The following is an 18,409-nucleotide window of genomic DNA, read 5'->3' as shown; positions in this document are numbered from 1 at the left end:
TTTGCACAGCTAAGAAGTTTGACAGCTTACAAATACACCTAACAAAATAATAGCAGACTGTGAAACATCAGTTGCTAGCAAATGAACTGAATGCAATTTCGTAAACTCTTCTGAATCTGTAACATCTCTGGTACAGGAAAGAAGTTTGGAAGCAGAAAGGTGTTTGCAAGCAGATAGGTAAATCTCCTGTGAGCCAGCTCATGACCAGTTTTAGAACCTGGAAAAGAGTCTTCCTCCAGGGCCTCTCTTACCCCTCTTCTCCTGCACCTAGCTCCTTGTGACAAAGTGAGCTTGGTCCCCAAGTGCGTCCCTTTTTCTTCTGGCCTCTCTTCTCTTCTTCCTCTCCTTCCTCCTTTGGAAGGACTGAGCTTCGTCCCCACGTTTTACTGCTTTCAGCAGGTGTCACTTCACAAGTGGAAAGAACAGGGGAAAATGGGAAGGAAAAACAGATACACAAATTAAAAGAATTGGTTTCATGGCAACATAAAGAATAAAACATAGGCCAGAACAAGAATAGTAACAAAAGTGATTTTCCCATCATTCTGACCATTTATCAACAGAAATCTAACAACCAACTGCCAAATTAAGCATTCCCTAATCCTTTTAAGTATAGGTAGCCTCTCCAGCTTTATTCCATCACCAGCTTCTCTACAGAACCACCAGTTTGAAACCAAACACACAAGTGCTATGATAAGCAATAAAAACAGTATACATCAGTTAACACAACTTTCATAATTCTAAGATGTGCATGTCTGCCTAATTTTGTGTTATTATGGGAACACTATTCGCAAGACAAGCGCCCTTGTTCTTATTTCCTTAAAACAGTAACACTACAGCAACTTTTACAGATCTACTCTGCAAATCAGTAATTTTTAAATTAACTTGTACACCTAAGGAATATACTAACTACAGAAACAGCAGTATTTCAAGAACTTGGGTGAGCACAGTTTCAGCCCTGAAGGAGGCTCCCCGCATCACCAAGACACTCCATTTTTCTCTCTAAATGCATACATGCAAGGCACAAGGCAAACATTGTAGGTACTTTCTTTAACAGCCCTGTTATGGGCTATATTCCTAGATATGGAATCTTGGCATCTTACCACGCTGACAGACTGCACATTTCCCAAATTCAATACTACATTGAGCTCCTTACACTGTATGGCCCTGAGTCTGGGAATAATGGTAGGACTTGCAGGAGGGCTGGAGCAGCTACTGATCAAGCTTTTCCTTTTGTCCATCGTTGGAGAAGCCTGCACAGTGAATTTATGCTGAAAATCTGTTTAGCAAAAGAAAAAAAAATAAAAGCAGAAAGACACAGTTAAAATTCTCCTTTTTTATATAAGAAAAAAAAAATTATGGTAACTTCCAAAGAGCGTAGCTTACGGGATCTATGTGTAAATTAAGTTTTACAGCTAATTGCTATTTGCCCATTGTACACGCTGAGAACTCAGAACGAAGATGTACATTCATAGCCCTGAAAATGTGTCTTCTTAGTGTATGTGTGAAACACACACAGAGACCTTGTGTTGAATGGCATGTCAAATTATATCCCTATATAAATCCTTGCACCTTCCCTCTCAGTTTCTTAAACACCACCAAAAATAGGTGTCTGCGGACCTAAAGAAAGGCAGAGGTAACACACACATTTTATCATAATTTCTTTTCTGAACAGCCAATATCTCCCAGAAAACAAAGAATATAGTGCAAGTCGCCATCCCTGATGTAACGATGAGCACTAGGTGATTTACAAACCCCACACTTTTGGTTTTTTGACAAATTTAAATCTCCACAAAGAATCTGCAGTAGAAATGCTAAGGATTCAGTATTTCTGAACATCACCATCCTTACTCTTAAGAGTGACTTTGCCAACACCTTACTAATATTTAATGTTTCTTCCAGAAGTTGTTTCTGTGTTAATAGGAGTTGACACATGGACTAGCAATCCAGGGCTTCAGTCTCACAGCTACCCATGTATTTTTGGTAATTTTTAGATTCCTACACCAAAAAAATCCAGTAAATTTTAGTTTCTCTTTCAGCATTACGTAGAATATTCTCCGAGCACAAACCTTCATCATCTTCTCTGTACATCCTCTAAAAAACAGATTCTTTTGAGTACTAACATGTTAAACTGCAACACCACATTTTTATAATAAGCCATATGCAGCCAATGGCTAACAAACATGTAACATTTCAAATTTACTTCTGGTCTTCTTCTTGGAACTTTGGGCAATGCTAGCCACAAGAGCATTAAATTTAGTTTATTGATCCCAAAGAGGCATGTTTTTCCCAAAGTACATCAAATCCTTTCTAATACATAAGGGTCAGTAGTAAGGAACTACCAAACCTACAGGTTGCTCCCATTTCACCTGGCACAGCCTAACACACCACCAACCTGAAGGCAAGCTGATATGATTGCCATCCTTTAACTTGAGCCGGCTCCTCTTGAACTTCCCCATGCGTTTCTTGACCCGAGGCTTCTCCTGACACAGCTGGTGGATGATGATGTTGAGCTCCCTTTCCAGGATGTCAATCTCACGTTCTGCCAGTTCCTGCTCCCGCCTTCGTAGCAGCTCCTCATGGTTCTTCTGTTCAACAGCAGCACGAGTCAGCTCTTCTTCCCATGTGCGCAGCTCCTGCAGGAAGGTAAGAAAGCAGAAACAAAAGTCTACCTTGCAACCTGTGGCTTAAGACTAACATGACAGGTTCTGAAGGCACAGCTTCAGTGGCTTGGGCTCACAGAACCACAAAAATCACTGGTTAAAGGCTCAGCTGAGAGCCAAAAACAATCCTCAAGGACGTCAATGTTTGCCATTCAAGGCCCCTCGTACCAGTATTAAAATTCAGACATAACCACTTGTTAGGCCACACCTGAAATCCTGTGTCAGATTCCCGGCTCTCCTGTACATGACAGACATGGACACACCAGAGAGTCCAATGAAGGGCCATGAAGGTGATTAAGAGACTGGCGCATCTCTCCTATGAGAAAGCGCTGAGAGAGATGGGACTGCTCATCCTAGCACACAGATGGCTTGGGTGGGGTGAAGGGGGATCTTACCAGTGTATATAAAAACCTGAGGGAAGGGTGGAAAAAAAATAAAGCCAGACCCTCTTCAGCAGTGCCTAGTGACAGAACAATAGGCAACAGGCATGCATTGAAACACAGGGGACACTCTCTGAACACTTTTTATACTGCACTACTGAGCACTAGCACAGGTTGCCCAAAGAGGTTGTGGAGACTCCTTCCTTGAGGATATTCAAAAGCCATCTCAACATGGTCCTGGCAAAGGCACATAAGGCAAACCTTTCGATCCATCCCTTGCTGACAAAACGAATTAACTGAAACTGCCCTTGAAATCCCAAAATCCCACTGCGCTCCTCTCCTCTCACCACAAGGACAAAAGAATTCAGCACTTAGAATAATTCTCTCCAGATGGCCAATTCCAGTGAAGAAGGCAAAAACTGAAAAATTCAAGTTAAACATCAGACAGATAATCAGACAGATTTTGATTTAGATGTTTTTAATAATGGCATTGTTACCTGGCTCATCAACAGGGAGCTTTGATACATTTTACTAAATAAGTGAACAGCATTTAAAAATATTTCCCCACTGCTAAAGAGGAATACAGTACTCAGCCTGAGGGCAGTGAAGTTAGTACTGTTTAGCTGTTTGTCTGTTCAAGTTTCTGGTTTTCAAAAACTGTTCCGACATGGTTACGCCATGGGACAACAGTAGCAAGGAAATGCCTTTCAGCTAATTTATTTTCCCAAAAGCTACTAAAATAGGTGAATAGAAATGTTTTAAGTATTCTTGTAGAAGTTGACTTATTCCTCTAACCCAAAGTCATGTTTTCCTTCTCTCTGCCTCCTAAACCCAACCTCTGAGCCCAAATTGAAACAGCTGCTTATTATGAGTTTACTTTCAGGCAAGAGATTGTGAACTTACAAATGTATTATTACACTAGTGATTTTGGTTCTGCTGCAGTTTTTCTTACAAACAACTAAAGACAGTCTCTGTAAGGATCTTAAATTAGATACAGCAAGCTGTGCTTTCTTCAAGCATGCTTGAAGAAAACTTCAGCTTTTTCTTGTCTTCCCTTCAAGGCCGATGGTCACCATTCCTCTTATTCCTGCTAGCATTTTTGTTTCCTGCTTTTTGCCCAGAAGGATTTCAGTTATAGCAGTTACTGGACCCTTCCCCTGGTAGCACTCACGTTTATTATAGTCTATGGATTTTGTTTGTACTCAAAACCTTGAAAACACCAAACCAGCAGAACCAGAGCTGCAATGTCAACTAGAGGATATATATGCTGAAACTACCCCTCCTACACCTCCTGTTAATAGTTTTCATTGGGTTTCTCAATTAAGATGCTAACAGTGAAACAGTTATCAAATGCAATAAACAATCACCTCATCACAGCAATTTGCAGAGAGTATAATGGAAACTCACTACAATACTAGAAAGTATAGCAGCTCAGGATGTGGCTATTTATTTTTCTCATGATTCTACCCTTGTGTGCATCATAACCTGTCATTGATTCAGGGACTTAATACAAGCTCCAGTAAAGCACAGACAAAATTAGCTCTGGGATGCACAAAACAGCAATCCCCATTTGAACTATGAAATGGAGAAATTACAATCCAGAGAGCACAGGCAGGGAGCACTGCTCTCTACTTACCTTTTCTTTGGCTCTGAGCTGATCAAACATCTCTTGGATCTCTTGTTTCCAGTCTTCCTGCAGAGAGTGGAAGGAATCTTTGGGCATTTCAAAAAAACCAGACTCTTCTATGGCAGTAAGATGGTCTAGGATAGTGGCGAAGGAAGGTCGTGAATGTGGGTCAGGGTTCCAGCAATCTAGAACAGAATAAAGACAAACAACTGTCAAGCATCTCTAAGCACTGAAGGTCTGAGAGGACAGTACTTTACTGATCCCCAGTGGCTAAGAGTGGCATACACACTACCTGTGTTACCCCAGCTTTCCCACAGCTCACTCGCACTGACTATTATTAAGTATGGAATTCATGTTTTCACACTTGTACAATATCCAACAGCAGTTAAAATCTTGAACTACCTAACTACCTGGGTCTCTAGGCTCTATTGTAATAATATGTCAAGTAAAATACAGATTTATTGATTTTTCAGAAGGTTACATCTTAAAGCATTTTTAAAAAATAACAGATAATTTCCATAAATATTTTGCTTGAAGATGCATATATGTGTCCACAGAGTAGAAATACTATGCAAGGCCTTTGTAAATACTTCTTTAATAATAGTTACACTGCAGAGTTAACAGCCACACTGCAGGAGGATATCTATCAGGGTTTTTCCTGATGCCAAACTCTAATACTAAGCTGAGTCATTACGAATCTTTTCTCAGAATGGAAAACCTTTCCTGCAAAGCAAACTGGCATAAGTTGTGTGAAAATAGGAGATTCAAGTAAATAATGACATTAAACTGTGCATTTGGAGTTCTCCTATTTTTAGAGGTCCTTTTTATTATTTGAGAGAAATTAATCAGACATTTTTCTTTTGCTTTTAAGAGAAACCACATATAAACAAGTTTTTTTTTTTCATTTACAATCTAATGCAATTATTCAGCCAATTACAAAGCTCTAAAAACACAGAACTGAAAGTAGCCATCTTACCACATAAGGCAACCCAATGAGCAACAGTACGAAAGGCAACATTTTACAGTGATAGGAACTGAACACAGAAAACAGAAACAGAAACTAGTATGAAGTAACCCCTCAAGCTACAAACAATCCCCCAAACCATTATATCAAAACATTTGATTTAACAACACTTTCAAGTAGGAAATTTGCACTGATTCAGTCCTCTCTCTTCCTTCCCCCTCATTTCTACTCTGGCAGAAAAAATCACTTCCTCATTCTACGTTGTCCTGTACCAGCAGTTACACAGGTTCTTGTTCAGCAAGTGTCCTTATTCTCTTTAGTACTGCTAGGTGCCTGCATGCCGAAATTCCAGAGCAACCAAACAGAAAAACTTCCCATTCACATGTATTTGTAAGGAATACAGCTTTTCTGCATGAATGGAAGTAAGTAACACATGGGTCTCTTTCATCATACAGCATTGCTCCACATGGACTTAAGACACACATTACTGCAGCACAAGGCAAGAGTCATAAAAATGTTCTTAAAGTTTTTCAGACTTTGAAGTCAGAAAAAGGGGAACATGCTTAAAAATATTAGGTGATGTTCTAAAATACATTCATTCATTCATCAGTTTTGTGGACTGAAGTACACCAAGGGGCAGCTGTAATTAAAAATAAAAATCACTTCACAAAACTTTGCAACAGCCAAGGTTCGGTTCTTTCCTTTGATTTTAGCGTTACTGAGATTTTGCATTTGGGAGTTCTGTTTTCAAAACTGTGGGTATCAACACGTTCCATGCTGGAACGCATTTGTGTTTATGGCTTTTAATTTGCTTTTTTTATCAAAATAGAGAACTGAGGATGTTAAAGAGTGCTCTGATGATCCCCTGCTGCTGGCCAATTAGTAGCAAGGGGTGTTACAGCTGGACTGTCAGTACCATAATCCCTGTCTCTTTACCTCAGGTTTTAAGCATGGCAAAGCAAACATGACCCAAAGTAAAACAAAATGCTGCAGCCAGCCAAATGCATGAATGAGTGAACAGGATAACTAGCAGGTGGCCCGTGGCTTTTATTTTCCCAGGCCTAGATCCGCCATTATTTGCACTAATGAGGACAGTTGTAACATATAACTCTTTTCTGTGAAGAGCGAAAGTTCAGCTTTGTTGTCTCAGTGAAGACCACCACGGCAGTAATTCAAAAGTAAAAGCAGCATTAGAGGAAGAAGAGTTCACCCGAGATGGGAAACAGCCCGTTTGAAAAACAGCTTTGGTGAAGGGGCAGAAAGTAATTGGGTTCTTTTGTTCTCATCTTCACCCTGCTCGCGGGGAAGCCAATAGTTCCAAAGCCACGTGGGTGCTCCCCCCTGTGCTGCTGGGTTCAGGCACTGGCCATATGCCTCTACCTAACTTGCCCAATAGAGGGCATTGTTTTGGAATCCTCACTTACAGTTCAGAAATGCAGGAAGGCATGTCAGAATAAACTACCTGGCACAACACTGAGCTGGTAGTTCCATCAACTTTTTCAGACACAGTTTCTCACTTTACACTGTCTCCAAGTGACTCTACCTGCAACTCCATTGTTTACTATCCAGTAGGATAGTTCTTTTTTAGCAGAACATACATGAAATTTTTTACTTTAAATTAACTGAAGCCTGTAACCTAAAGAAAAGACCAGAGAAACGCAAAAGTATTTCAAAAGCAGAAAAAAAAAATCCATCAGAAAAATTTTTTTCATGATTCATATTCCTTTCCTGAGGCTAAAAGCACCACCGGAGGCCACAGAGTATCAGTTCTATGTTGAGACTCATTCTTTGCTCACCAAGACTATAAACCAAGTTTGATTTCTCCTTATCTTGTTTTCCTTTCTGCCAGACTGGTATAAAAATGTTTATTACATATAAACACCTAGAAATCCTTGGGAATAGGGACACTGACAAAAATACTGAAGGTAAGGAAGAGAGAGAAGGCAGGAGAGAGGGAGGGAAAAAGGGATGGAGGAACAACTGAAGCTCAGGAGACATGAAAGTAGTTTCAATGGCCAGCAGACCAGGTCACATAAGTACGTCTGGAAACTACCTCATACAATCCTTTTTAATAACTACAGCAGCTCTGATGACTAACTCCTGTATTTCTTCCACCTCTCTGTAGCCCACCTTGGCATGAACTACCTCCACAGACAAAGCAGAAAATTACATCATTCTGACTGAAAATACGGGTTGTTTTGGAATGTCAAAGCCACATTTAAACCCTCTACCTGAAATGTCAGTAGGATAAAGTTTCATTTCAAGCCAATCTGACACTACTAGCAACATGTTCGAGCTATGAATTTTAAAACAAGTTAAAGACTTCAAACAAGACCAAAATACGTGAAGGTTTGGTGTTGGTGAGTCCTCACTACCAGATGACAGCAATAGCCCCCTTTGCCCATAAAGCCAGTTGATAAAAAAAAATTAATTCATTATTCTTGTAGTACAATGACTGTCACAGCACACTAACAGCCAGGCACGGCTCCCACAATAACCTGCAGCACTGAATAAAGCCACTGGAGAAATCTGTGCTCCTAGGTAACAAAATCAACACAAAGAGGCCATGCTCAACGGCACTCTAGAAACAGCACAAACCACACTCATACCACAGCTGGCTTACCTTCCATGAGTTTGGCAAAAGGCTCAGGACACGTGGAAGGGATTGGAAGGGCAAGCTTATTCATAGCAACACCATATGCTACTGCAAGACCATCAATTCCTCGGAATGGTACTTCTCCTGTCAGCAGTTCCCAAAGCAGCACACCATAACTATGGGGAAGGAAACAAAAAAGATAATAGGTGTTTGACTTTAACACAGTCTTGGTTAAGCAACAAGATATCTGAACCTGGGAGTTCGGTACACTAATGAAATTGCAGTTTCCAGGACAAGCTTATCATGAATGTCAAGCTGGTGATCTGCCCTATTTTACCTGTATTTTTTCATAAGTCTGAAATAAGATGACATTTTCACCTTTTAGGCAAAAATAATTTTCTCACTGAAACTGGGACCAATCTAAAAACCATAAATCTTCTAATTTAGCTTCAAACCAGAATCTCTCAAAACACCCAAAAATACGAAGAAGGCTTGTTTGGTGGCTTGTGATATCTAAAAGTAAGTAAAAAATACTTCTTTAGAATTAGGTTGTCATCCTAAGATGTTCTACAGAATAGTACCAATGAAGTTATGGAATTAGTTCCAGGACTGTTCTCCCCCAAAATACATGATGAAAAACATAACCTCAGAATACTTTTTCTGCTTCTAGGAGACCTGAAACAGAACCTGCTTCTTCATACTTGGTGACCTGACTTTTTTTTTCTTCCACTGATCTCTTACTCTCTTCTGAACCCATTTACCATCCATTATATTCTGTGGAAGAGAACTCCACAAATTTAATGATATATCGCCAAAAAACACTTCTGTGTATGTGTTTTGAGCTTGCCACTTGGTAATTTCATTGGCTTCCCTGTAGTTCTTTCAGTACAAGAAAGAGTAAACATATGTTCCCTATTAGCTCCTTCCATGCTGTCCATGATTTCACATGCTCCCATACATCCTGCCTAAATCATCATCTTTCCAGACCCCCAAATCCTAATCTAGCTAAATCCTGATCTAGTTACTATCCTGAACAGAAGCCATTTCCTATCATTCATTGACCCTGACATCTTCTGTGGAAATGAGCAAAATCACAAAGTTCTAAAGATATGGGGAGAGGCACAAATGGTATCACTTGTTTTCTTTCTTTCCTATTAAATTTTCATTTGCCAGTTGCCTTTCTCACTCTACAAAATGAGCTAAGTTAATCACAGTACCTCCAATGTGTTTTTACTGAACCACAATAGTAAAGTTTAGAGCCCTTTAATTGCACATACGAAATTCTCCCATGGCTACTTCTTTGTTTATTATATAATATTTTGTATTATTTATTATTATATTGTACTATCTATTTTATCATTCATTATAGTAAAACTTTTCCTCATCTCTCTGCAGTAGATTAATTTTTCTTATCCTGAATAACTTTGTATAATCAACCATACTATCTAACCATTTATTGTTTTTTTTAAATCACTTATGATTGTGTTGAAGACAGAACTCCCCACCAAGAAAACTGATTTATTCCTTTAGTAATTAAGAATTTATTAAATGATGGGAAAAAGACTTGCTCTCTTTTCCCACATCAATTTACTTTATTTAAAAGCTTACGACAAAGGATTTTGCTTAAGTCTTTATGAATCCAAACACAGTATAAGCAATCTCACCACCTACCCAAGCATTTTCACTTTTCACAAGGTATTACATTTTCCTCTACAAAAACTGACTCTTCCCCAGATATGCTCACATGTCCACCAGCTCCCTGCTCTTTAGTGCTATTTCTACCATTGAGAAGAACTTAAGATCATACTCTGCTAATGCTCAGGAAGCTCTTTTAAGATCTGCCACCGTGTCTGCTGCCTTCCATTTCTCTGGTACTACACCAGCTTCAAGCAACAGATTACACAGTAGAGCTATTCACTTAGCTGACTCTCATGCTCTTGTAGAAATCTTGGGTGTTACTGTAAATCTCAGGAATTGTTACTGCGGATTTTACCGGTCAGTTTTAACACCTCTGTGAATTTTACTTCAGTAAGATATGTCCTCCAGGTTTGACTCCCTCAAGGATAAATTTTCAGCTTAAAATGCCTCTTGGCTCTATTCTGGCAGACACAAGTCACTGAGGTTTTTTTCTGGCATAGCCTTATCTTCTCTGCACTCCCATATTTTGCTCACCTCTGGCCTGTTAAGTTCTCCTACAGGGCTCCAAACTGTGCTGCATTTGAAAGCAAGGGATTTGGGTTTATGCTTTAAGAGGACTCTTCGCAAAATCCTTTTATCTTCTTTGTTTTATGTTCAACTTGACAGAGCTCAAGTCAATGCATAATTTTACTCATCTGGATATAGACTGAGCTTCTACACTGTCTTCTTCATTCTTTTAAAGGATTTCCCATACATTCACTCAGAGCTTTAACAGAGAGCCATGTTGCGTGTTCCCCTTTTGTAATTTTTACACAAAATTCCCAATGTTGTCAATAACCTTGAGACTAAACACTACTATTAGTAAAGGACTAATTTTTCTTAATTTTTCTTGTAAAGATATACAATCTAAGTATACATATATTTGGACCATGCCATACTGTACAACCTTGAAGACCTCCAAAGCACACCTGAAGATCAAATGAAAAATTGCTTCTCTTCCTACAAGCTCCTTAAATAGCTGCTCCATGAAAGAGTCTGAAGCGAAAATACTAAGCTTCTCTTGTTTCAAAGCAACATTTTCCCTATCCATTTGGGAGTAGATTATCACAAACTGTACTCTTTCCATCTCCCTTGTACCCCATCACATCTTTAACATTCACTGTAACTGCTGTTACCTCAGTTGGACACCCTTAACAGTACTTTTCATACTTAGAGAAAGGATTTTAGTCACTAAAGATCCAGCCTTTGCTGCTAACACAGCTATTTTACTTTATTAAGCAGAATACAATATTTTTTGATCTACATGATCTTTTGCTTTTTTCTCATGTAATACACACTCTTGATATTATAATTTATTATTTCTTACTGTCTCAAGAGCATCACCTGAAGAAAAACAACAAACCAACCTAGAGTCTAAGGAGTTCCCATTTTCTTTTTGGCCTTCTAGGATTTATAAAACAGTCAAACAAAATGAAAACTGAACTGAATGTATAGTTAGACTGTCTAAAGCTGATTGATCATTCAAGTAACTTTTTTGTTTGGATATAACTGTTGATAGTTAAAGGTAGTAAAATCTACCAAAGAGCTGTATTGGTTTTTTTTTAACACTGGTATTGGATAAAGCACTACTGATGTGCTCAAAGCACTTCTTCTGCAGGGTAACTTTTAAAGGAAAAAGGAATAGACAGATTGGTGCTTCTTCTACTGTGACACTAGAAGTGCATACGGCAGGAAGGGTCACTTTCCTTTTGACAGAACTCAATGCCACTACACTTACACTTCATTGCTGAGAATACTGCTTCCACAGAACTGGGGAATACTGTTTTGTGCCACTTGAACAATAATCCCAAGTGAATAAACACCAAAAGAGGTGCTGAACAAAGTGTTTTCCTATTAACTCCCAAGCAGAAGATTGGGAAGTACAAAGGAAAAAGCCAGATCAGAAGATTTACACAAAAAAGGCATAGAAAGAAAGAAACAAGGGCCTCTACTCATTCTCAGTGGGGAGAAAGAAAAAGGGATCAAGCTCATTTATTTTTCCAGCACCTAGTAGCAATTTTTGGAGTTTAATTACGAAATGAACCATGTGACACAACCCATGCATCCAAGCCAACTGACACTTGTGTGAATAATTAACCATCTTTCAGTGATCCAGTAATCCCTTAAGCCATTTAACATCAGGTTCAATCCTGCTCGCTGGATTTTCAGGGCAAGGGAGGCTGGAGGTCTGCAGGATTTCACATGTGATTTTGCCACCTCCCTTGTTAGTCTGTGAACCTTTAGAAAACAAGTAATTTTTTCTCACTGGTACTGTTCCATGGCATTTGTACCATAGGCTTCTGTTATCCATTTCCCCAGGTTCAACACTTTCCATAAGGAAGGAATTATCAGCCCAACAAAGATATCTCAACAGAAACTAGAACATGGCTTTTGCTAAGAAAAAAACCCCCAAACTTCATTACATTTTTTTGGCTATTAACAGCTGGAATTTTGCATGTTAATGAAGTGGCAGTTGCAGAGATGACCCTTCCTGCCCATTTCACAACCATCAGTAGCATGTGCTTCTCCCAGGTGAGTTTCTCCTAGTATTGCTAGTCAGCACTTATCTGCCAGGTACTGAAGTGTTGCCAGTGCTTCATTACACACAGAAAACTGCAGAAGCCTACAAGTGGTCAGTTGTGGAAGGAAGTGCTTGACCAACACTTGATTAAAACAAAATATTCAAATGACTGAAGTTTCTACACCCAGCACTGAAAGCCTGAAACTTCCTGATCTGCTAATCTGACGGTTTTAGCTAAGGCTGGTAGTCCATTCCTAAATGGAAATTAAATTCCCAGTTATTTCACTGGTCTCAGAGCAGATACAGCTTAAAAACATCTAAACTGAGGAACACAGAGAATTCAGATGAAGGCTGTATGGTGCCTTTATATTCCACATACCAGTGCTACTGACAATATGACTATCTTTTAAGCAGCACAAGTAAAAAAACAAAGTGTGCAGCAAACAAGAAATATATTTAAACAGCCAAATGACAGGAAAATGTCATTTATATGCCTGCTAACATTAGAGTACAGTACTGGATGAGCTGCAATATCCATGCTTCAACTTTACTCCTGTAAATCCAAAGCAAATACAAACATATAACAGATTTACAGGAAAGGACTTATTTAAATATAACTGTAGTTTCACTGTCCTCTGTGCAATATAAGCACAAGGCTTCTACTGTATATCTAGAGCCTGTGGGTACAGCACAGCAACATTCACAGCAACAAGTCTTCACTAGCAAGAATTACTAAGTACTGGTACTATGAACAAGCTGCACAGTGGCCCAGACTCTGGTGATAAATACCGTGTGTGGCCATTCCTCGCTCTTTTAAAGGTCTTTGCCACTCTACTCTAGAGCAAATGGAGCTTTTAAAACGGAGCTTGAAACATATTTTGAAAAGATGAAGCCATCAGTTATGATAAGATTGACTCAGGAAATTTCAGTTCTAGCACGCATCTTCTTCACCTGTTTGTACAGCAAGAAGACAAGCAGAACAAGATTCTTGTTCAAAGGCTGGGCAACAATTCAGCCAGCAGTATTATTCTAATAAGCTTTAAAGAAAAGGTGTTGAAATAAAAGGGTTTGTGAACATTAGAGACAATTCTGTTGATGCTGCATAGACTAACTAGAAGGTTGTCAGGCAAAAAAAAAACAACCCTATGACTCCAGTGATTAACCAAGCGGTTGAACTGGACAAGAGGAGGGGCAAGTCTAATAGGATAAAAAAGTTCATCCTGTTAAGAATTTCAGGTTGCATCCTTGGGTGGGGACAGGATTTATTACACAAGTCCATGACTGCTTTTGTAAAATCTAGGGCTTACAATCATTGACAGACTAGTAGTGATTGCAGTGGTAAGCATTTGTCCTCTGCATACATGTTCTTTTCAGCTTGTTTAACTATGAATAGAGGTTTTAGCCACCAGAAAGAAAAGGCTTATTCAGAGACAGTATATAAGTTCTCTTAATGGTGATGACTCTCTGTTTAAGGGAGAGTATTGTGAGAAACTCAGCCTCACTGGTAACTATAACAAGAGAAAGTGATGAAGGGATCTTAAAAGCAGAAATAAAGTATTCTGAAAAATGAACAAAAAATTCAGTTATTTACAGTCCTTAAGTAATTCACAGTCCTTGAATCAATGACCAAACTGGTACTTTTGCAAAGGTATAGAGGCACTTGTGCTACCTTCATGAGAATCACCAACTGACTGAATAACTCTTAACTTTTTTTTAATTAATTCATACTGGTACAGAACATCTACTGATCTGTTAATAGCATGCCTGGATTAGTAAAGTTACAATTACAGGAAAACTGTTCCCCCTTTCCCTTCTCCCTTTCCCTTAGGTTATCCTTAAAGGCCCTTCCTGGCACTGTTTCAGAGAACAGCACGTTTAGGTTTGAGGTTGACAAGCTCTGTACAAACCAGTACCATCATCACATGCACAGAAAAGGTGCACAGCTTTAAGATTTTCATTTCTGCCAGACTTCACTCCAAATAAAAGCCTGTTCTTGCTCAATTTGTCTCAGATTAGCTACAAGGCTACCACATTTAATTACACAGTCAGAATTTTATCCACACTATCAGAGTGCAAAATACAAGTTCACAGACTTATCACAAGACAATACACTATCTATTCAGCAAAACTGGACAAGGAAAATGAAAATCCCCACACCAAATAGCTGCCATAACAGCCAGAGAAGTCTACCAGCTGGGCTGTTTCTTTATCCTGACAGGTTTTACAGCATGCACACACTTGTGGAGGAGCATTAGTGGCCAGCGACAGAATCTTACTGCTATGAAGACAAAGATCCTGACTTTTCAAAACCTTTTTCTCCACAAGGGAAAAACAAAATTCTCCCAATTTCATCTGTTTTGGATGTTCAGTACTAATTCTAAGTCATCCAGCATCCAGAAAAGTCACTATCTTGGAGCTATCTACTGAATTCTGTATTTACCAATCCACTTAATAGTGCTATTCAAACTCAGTTTTTGGAAGTATACAGGGGCCAACCCTTACACTCCTCCCCACCAAATTAGCTCGTTCACAAAAATTCCAGTGCATGAATGAAAAAGACAATATATACACACAAGTCACTATTTGTGAATTACATACTCAGGCTCAGATAAGAGATCTATTATCCTATGTAAAAGACTAGAAGGGTGGGAATAATGAATAAAATTACTATGAAAGTGAAAAACAGAGTATTTGGATTGAAACAGTAAGGGGAATTCAATTAAATACAGTGTGTTTGTGTGCACATGCATTAGTGACAGATTACTACCATAACAAAATGTTGCAAAATTTATCTTGTATGTAAAACAGTAAAAATTATAAAGTACTTCTCAGATTGTGTTATGGCCTTTGATTATGTCAGTCAATAGCCAAATAAGCACAAAAAGTTTGGTTTAGATAAAGCAGAGGGGATTTGGATTATGAATCCCAAAATAATCTGAATGAAAATTTATAGAACAACAAAAATTTAGAGGCATGCAGTAGCTGGTACACCACTTACTTTCTACCGTAACAATAAGTCTGAGATAAGTCTTGACAGATGGAAAGCTGGCGGATAAAGCTTAAGACCTTAATTTTAATATTTGGTTCACCATTACTCATTCTTACACATAAAAGAGACTTCCTGGCAGGTCTAGTTACTCTTTAGTATCCAATCACTGAATGCCAAATCAATACCTCCAAACATCGCTGCCTTTGGAGAACATGGAGGAGCGGATGACCTCAGGAGCCATCCAGGCATATGTCCCAGCTGCGCTCATTTTGGTAGTTTTATGCCATTCCCTGGCCAAGCCGAAATCCGTGATCTTCAACATCTTGTTGCTCAGATCTCCATTTTCCACCTTTTCGAGTATCAGTACTGGAGAAAAGGGGGGGAGGGGAGGAATAAAAGGTATGCAGAGTAAAGCTAGTATTTATGCAAAAAAGATTTTCCTGAAGATCCCCAAATTTCAAGATTTTCCTGGCTTTTCATTATTCAAACATATCATAGCCTATTACAGGTTATTCCAGACTGATCCCTTCATCTGACAACTGAACAGTTCTCTAGCAAATAACTTCAAATTTAACCAAAGTACCAAGCCCCAGAGAAGAAATACATAATAACATAATTATTTAATATTGTGCCTAGTGTCATTCTGTATAATGCTCCGCTAAGAGGAAGTGAACCACTGTAACTTCTAGAAATCCAGATAAGGGAAGACATTTCCTAATTAATCCTCTCTCAGCAAGCCAGTAATAGCATCTTTTTCTTGAACTGCTTAGAGGACTTTTTTTTGTAAATCCAGATACACACAGAGGCTGGATATACCCTTCATGTAAATGTGTTCGGAGTAGAAGCTCTATGGACAATTTTTTAAAGTCACTGTTGAAAAAACGTATTTTTGATCGATAATAACATGACCAATTCCAGAATGCATATAGACCCTCACAGATTCCCCTCCCATCATTATTAAACTACTTTTTCTACCCTGTTTCAATGGCAAAGGACTCCATACCCAAGAACTTTAAAAACACCTTGATGCAGAACTCAAGAATGCTGTGTTATATAACATATTCCTCTGTAGCTGGAAAGTTGTACTGTTACACCACCGAGTGTAAACCAGAGCCCACAAGTACCCACTCTGCTCTAGCAGCAGCTCATTATCCTCTTCCCTTATCTTAGTGCAAAGTGACCACACAAGTTGCACTGGCAATGCAACATAAAGCAACAGAATATGAGGGCACTAAACTTCCATAACTAACGGAACCGTAAGCTCCTGAAATGATTTGTAGCCACTGTGTAAAGCACCACAAAGAAAAGTATTTGTACTATTATTCCAAAGACTTCACATCAAAAATCACCAAGCCAGTCACACACCATCATTATGCATCTACTCTGTTTTTAATGTCATTACAGACACTACAGACAGAGGTTCTCAGAAAACATGAGGATGCTTTTTTCTTTTCCTATGGATGCATCAATTGCAAAAAAACCAAACCAAACAAAAAAAAAACAAACAACCAAACAAAACAAAAAAAAAACCCCATAACCTCCATAATCAATCAATTGTGGATCATAAAAAAACCCATGAAAGGCAAAAAATGTGCTGCAAAAATTACAGAAAATAATCTTCAGTACCATTTTCAGCAGTCCATGAAAAGACTCAGTGTCAGCCTCAAGCTACCACAGTGCGGGGTTTTTTTTGTTTGTTTTGGTTTTTTCTTTGTTTGTTTTGTATTGGCTTTTTGTTTGTTGGTGGGCTTTTTTGTTTGTTTTTTGGGGGTTGTTTTGTTTTGTTTGTTTTTCATAGGGTTTTTTTGGGTTTTTTTTGACTGGGGGAGTATCATTTCTTCCGATAATTAAAATGAGGATTCGCACTAAACAAAATCCAAAAGTGTTATTTGAACCTTTCTGCATTATGAGTAACACACATTTACAGTGTTAAAATACTGCTTTTAGTTTGATAATAAATTGTCTGTTCTTTGAAAATTAAAAAAAAAAAATCAGTTACCCTTTTACAAGGCTTCAGAACTCACAAAATACTACTTCAAAGATTTTTTTTTAAGATGCGAAGAAATTAACCTATGGTTAAGCTCCTGGTTCTTGCTTCTTTTGCAAAATTTGTAACGTGACTGAATGCTCCATTTTCCTAATCAGAGAGAAAAGAGACTGAGGTCCAGAGTTACTGTTCTCTTCCTTTTGGCAAAAGCATATGCATTTTTAGAGCAATACCTCAGTGCACAACAGAACCACCACAAGAAACCAAGGTACAGAAGGTGCTTTCCTTTGGGCCTCTTGAAATAAGTCTAACTTTTTTACTTCTTTCTAGCAGATGAAGAATGCTAAAAGAAACTGCTAGCAAGTCACTCATTCATTGCAAAGTGAAAAGCTTCCTAGAACATACATAGTGTTTCTTTTTCTAGCTTGTACCCATTCTGCCTAAAGAACTGGTAGAATAACAAAATGTAATTTAAAATTTAAATGCAGTAATTTAGAGATGTACAGTGATGTTGTGAAGTTAAAGTAAAACTCTGAGACAAGAAAATACGGGTTTAGGGGGTTTTGGGGTTTTTTGCTTCCCTGCATAATCACAATGAGGAACTAACAAATTTATTGTTCACAGATCATATTCTGTCTGAATGAACTCAATAGCAGCACAGAACACCATATATCACAGCTGATACATACTTTGTACATACCTTCCTGGTAAGAGGTTATTTAAATCTAATTACCTTGCTTTGCATTAAGTTCTAACGAAATAATTAGTACTTACATAGATCTTTTTATCCAGAACTTGTTCTTTTGTCAGATGCAGGGCAGTAAGTAAAATTACCATGACAAAAGCCCACAGAGAAGAACAACAAAAGATCATTGCAAGTCTTTGATTCCTTAGTTACATCCTTTTCTATTTCCTTGTAATAACTGCTTGGGATACTAATCTTGCAATCCAAATTTTTAAAAATTAATTTTAAGAATGGCATCTCTTTCCAGTATCTGTTTCAGTTCT

General features: G+C 38.4%; 1 protein-coding gene across 1 annotated transcript in view; it reads right to left on the bottom strand.

Moving 5' to 3' along the window:
• Positions 1 to 18,409, bottom strand: part of MAP3K9 (mitogen-activated protein kinase kinase kinase 9) — a 56,027-nt gene that overhangs the window by 12,563 nt on the left and 25,055 nt on the right. The window contains exons 3-8 of the mRNA XM_066188190.1: positions 15,600 to 15,780; positions 8,255 to 8,403; positions 4,677 to 4,852; positions 2,393 to 2,633; positions 1,154 to 1,276; positions 252 to 405 (exon numbers count right to left, since the gene is read on the bottom strand). Of these exons, the coding sequence (XP_066044287.1) occupies positions 252 to 405; positions 1,154 to 1,276; positions 2,393 to 2,633; positions 4,677 to 4,852; positions 8,255 to 8,403; positions 15,600 to 15,780 (1,024 nt within the window). The remainder of the gene's footprint in view (positions 1 to 251; positions 406 to 1,153; positions 1,277 to 2,392; positions 2,634 to 4,676; positions 4,853 to 8,254; positions 8,404 to 15,599; positions 15,781 to 18,409) is intronic.

The sequence above is a fragment of the Chamaea fasciata genome, unplaced genomic scaffold (genome assembly GCF_029207755.1).
Source record: "Chamaea fasciata isolate MVZ Bird 193981 ecotype frontalis unplaced genomic scaffold, bChaFas1.0.hap1 SCAF_7, whole genome shotgun sequence".
Taxonomy (NCBI): domain Eukaryota; kingdom Metazoa; phylum Chordata; class Aves; order Passeriformes; family Sylviidae; genus Chamaea; species Chamaea fasciata.
The sequence above is the reverse complement of the archived record's forward strand: the minus strand, read 5'-3'. Positions and strand labels throughout refer to the sequence as shown.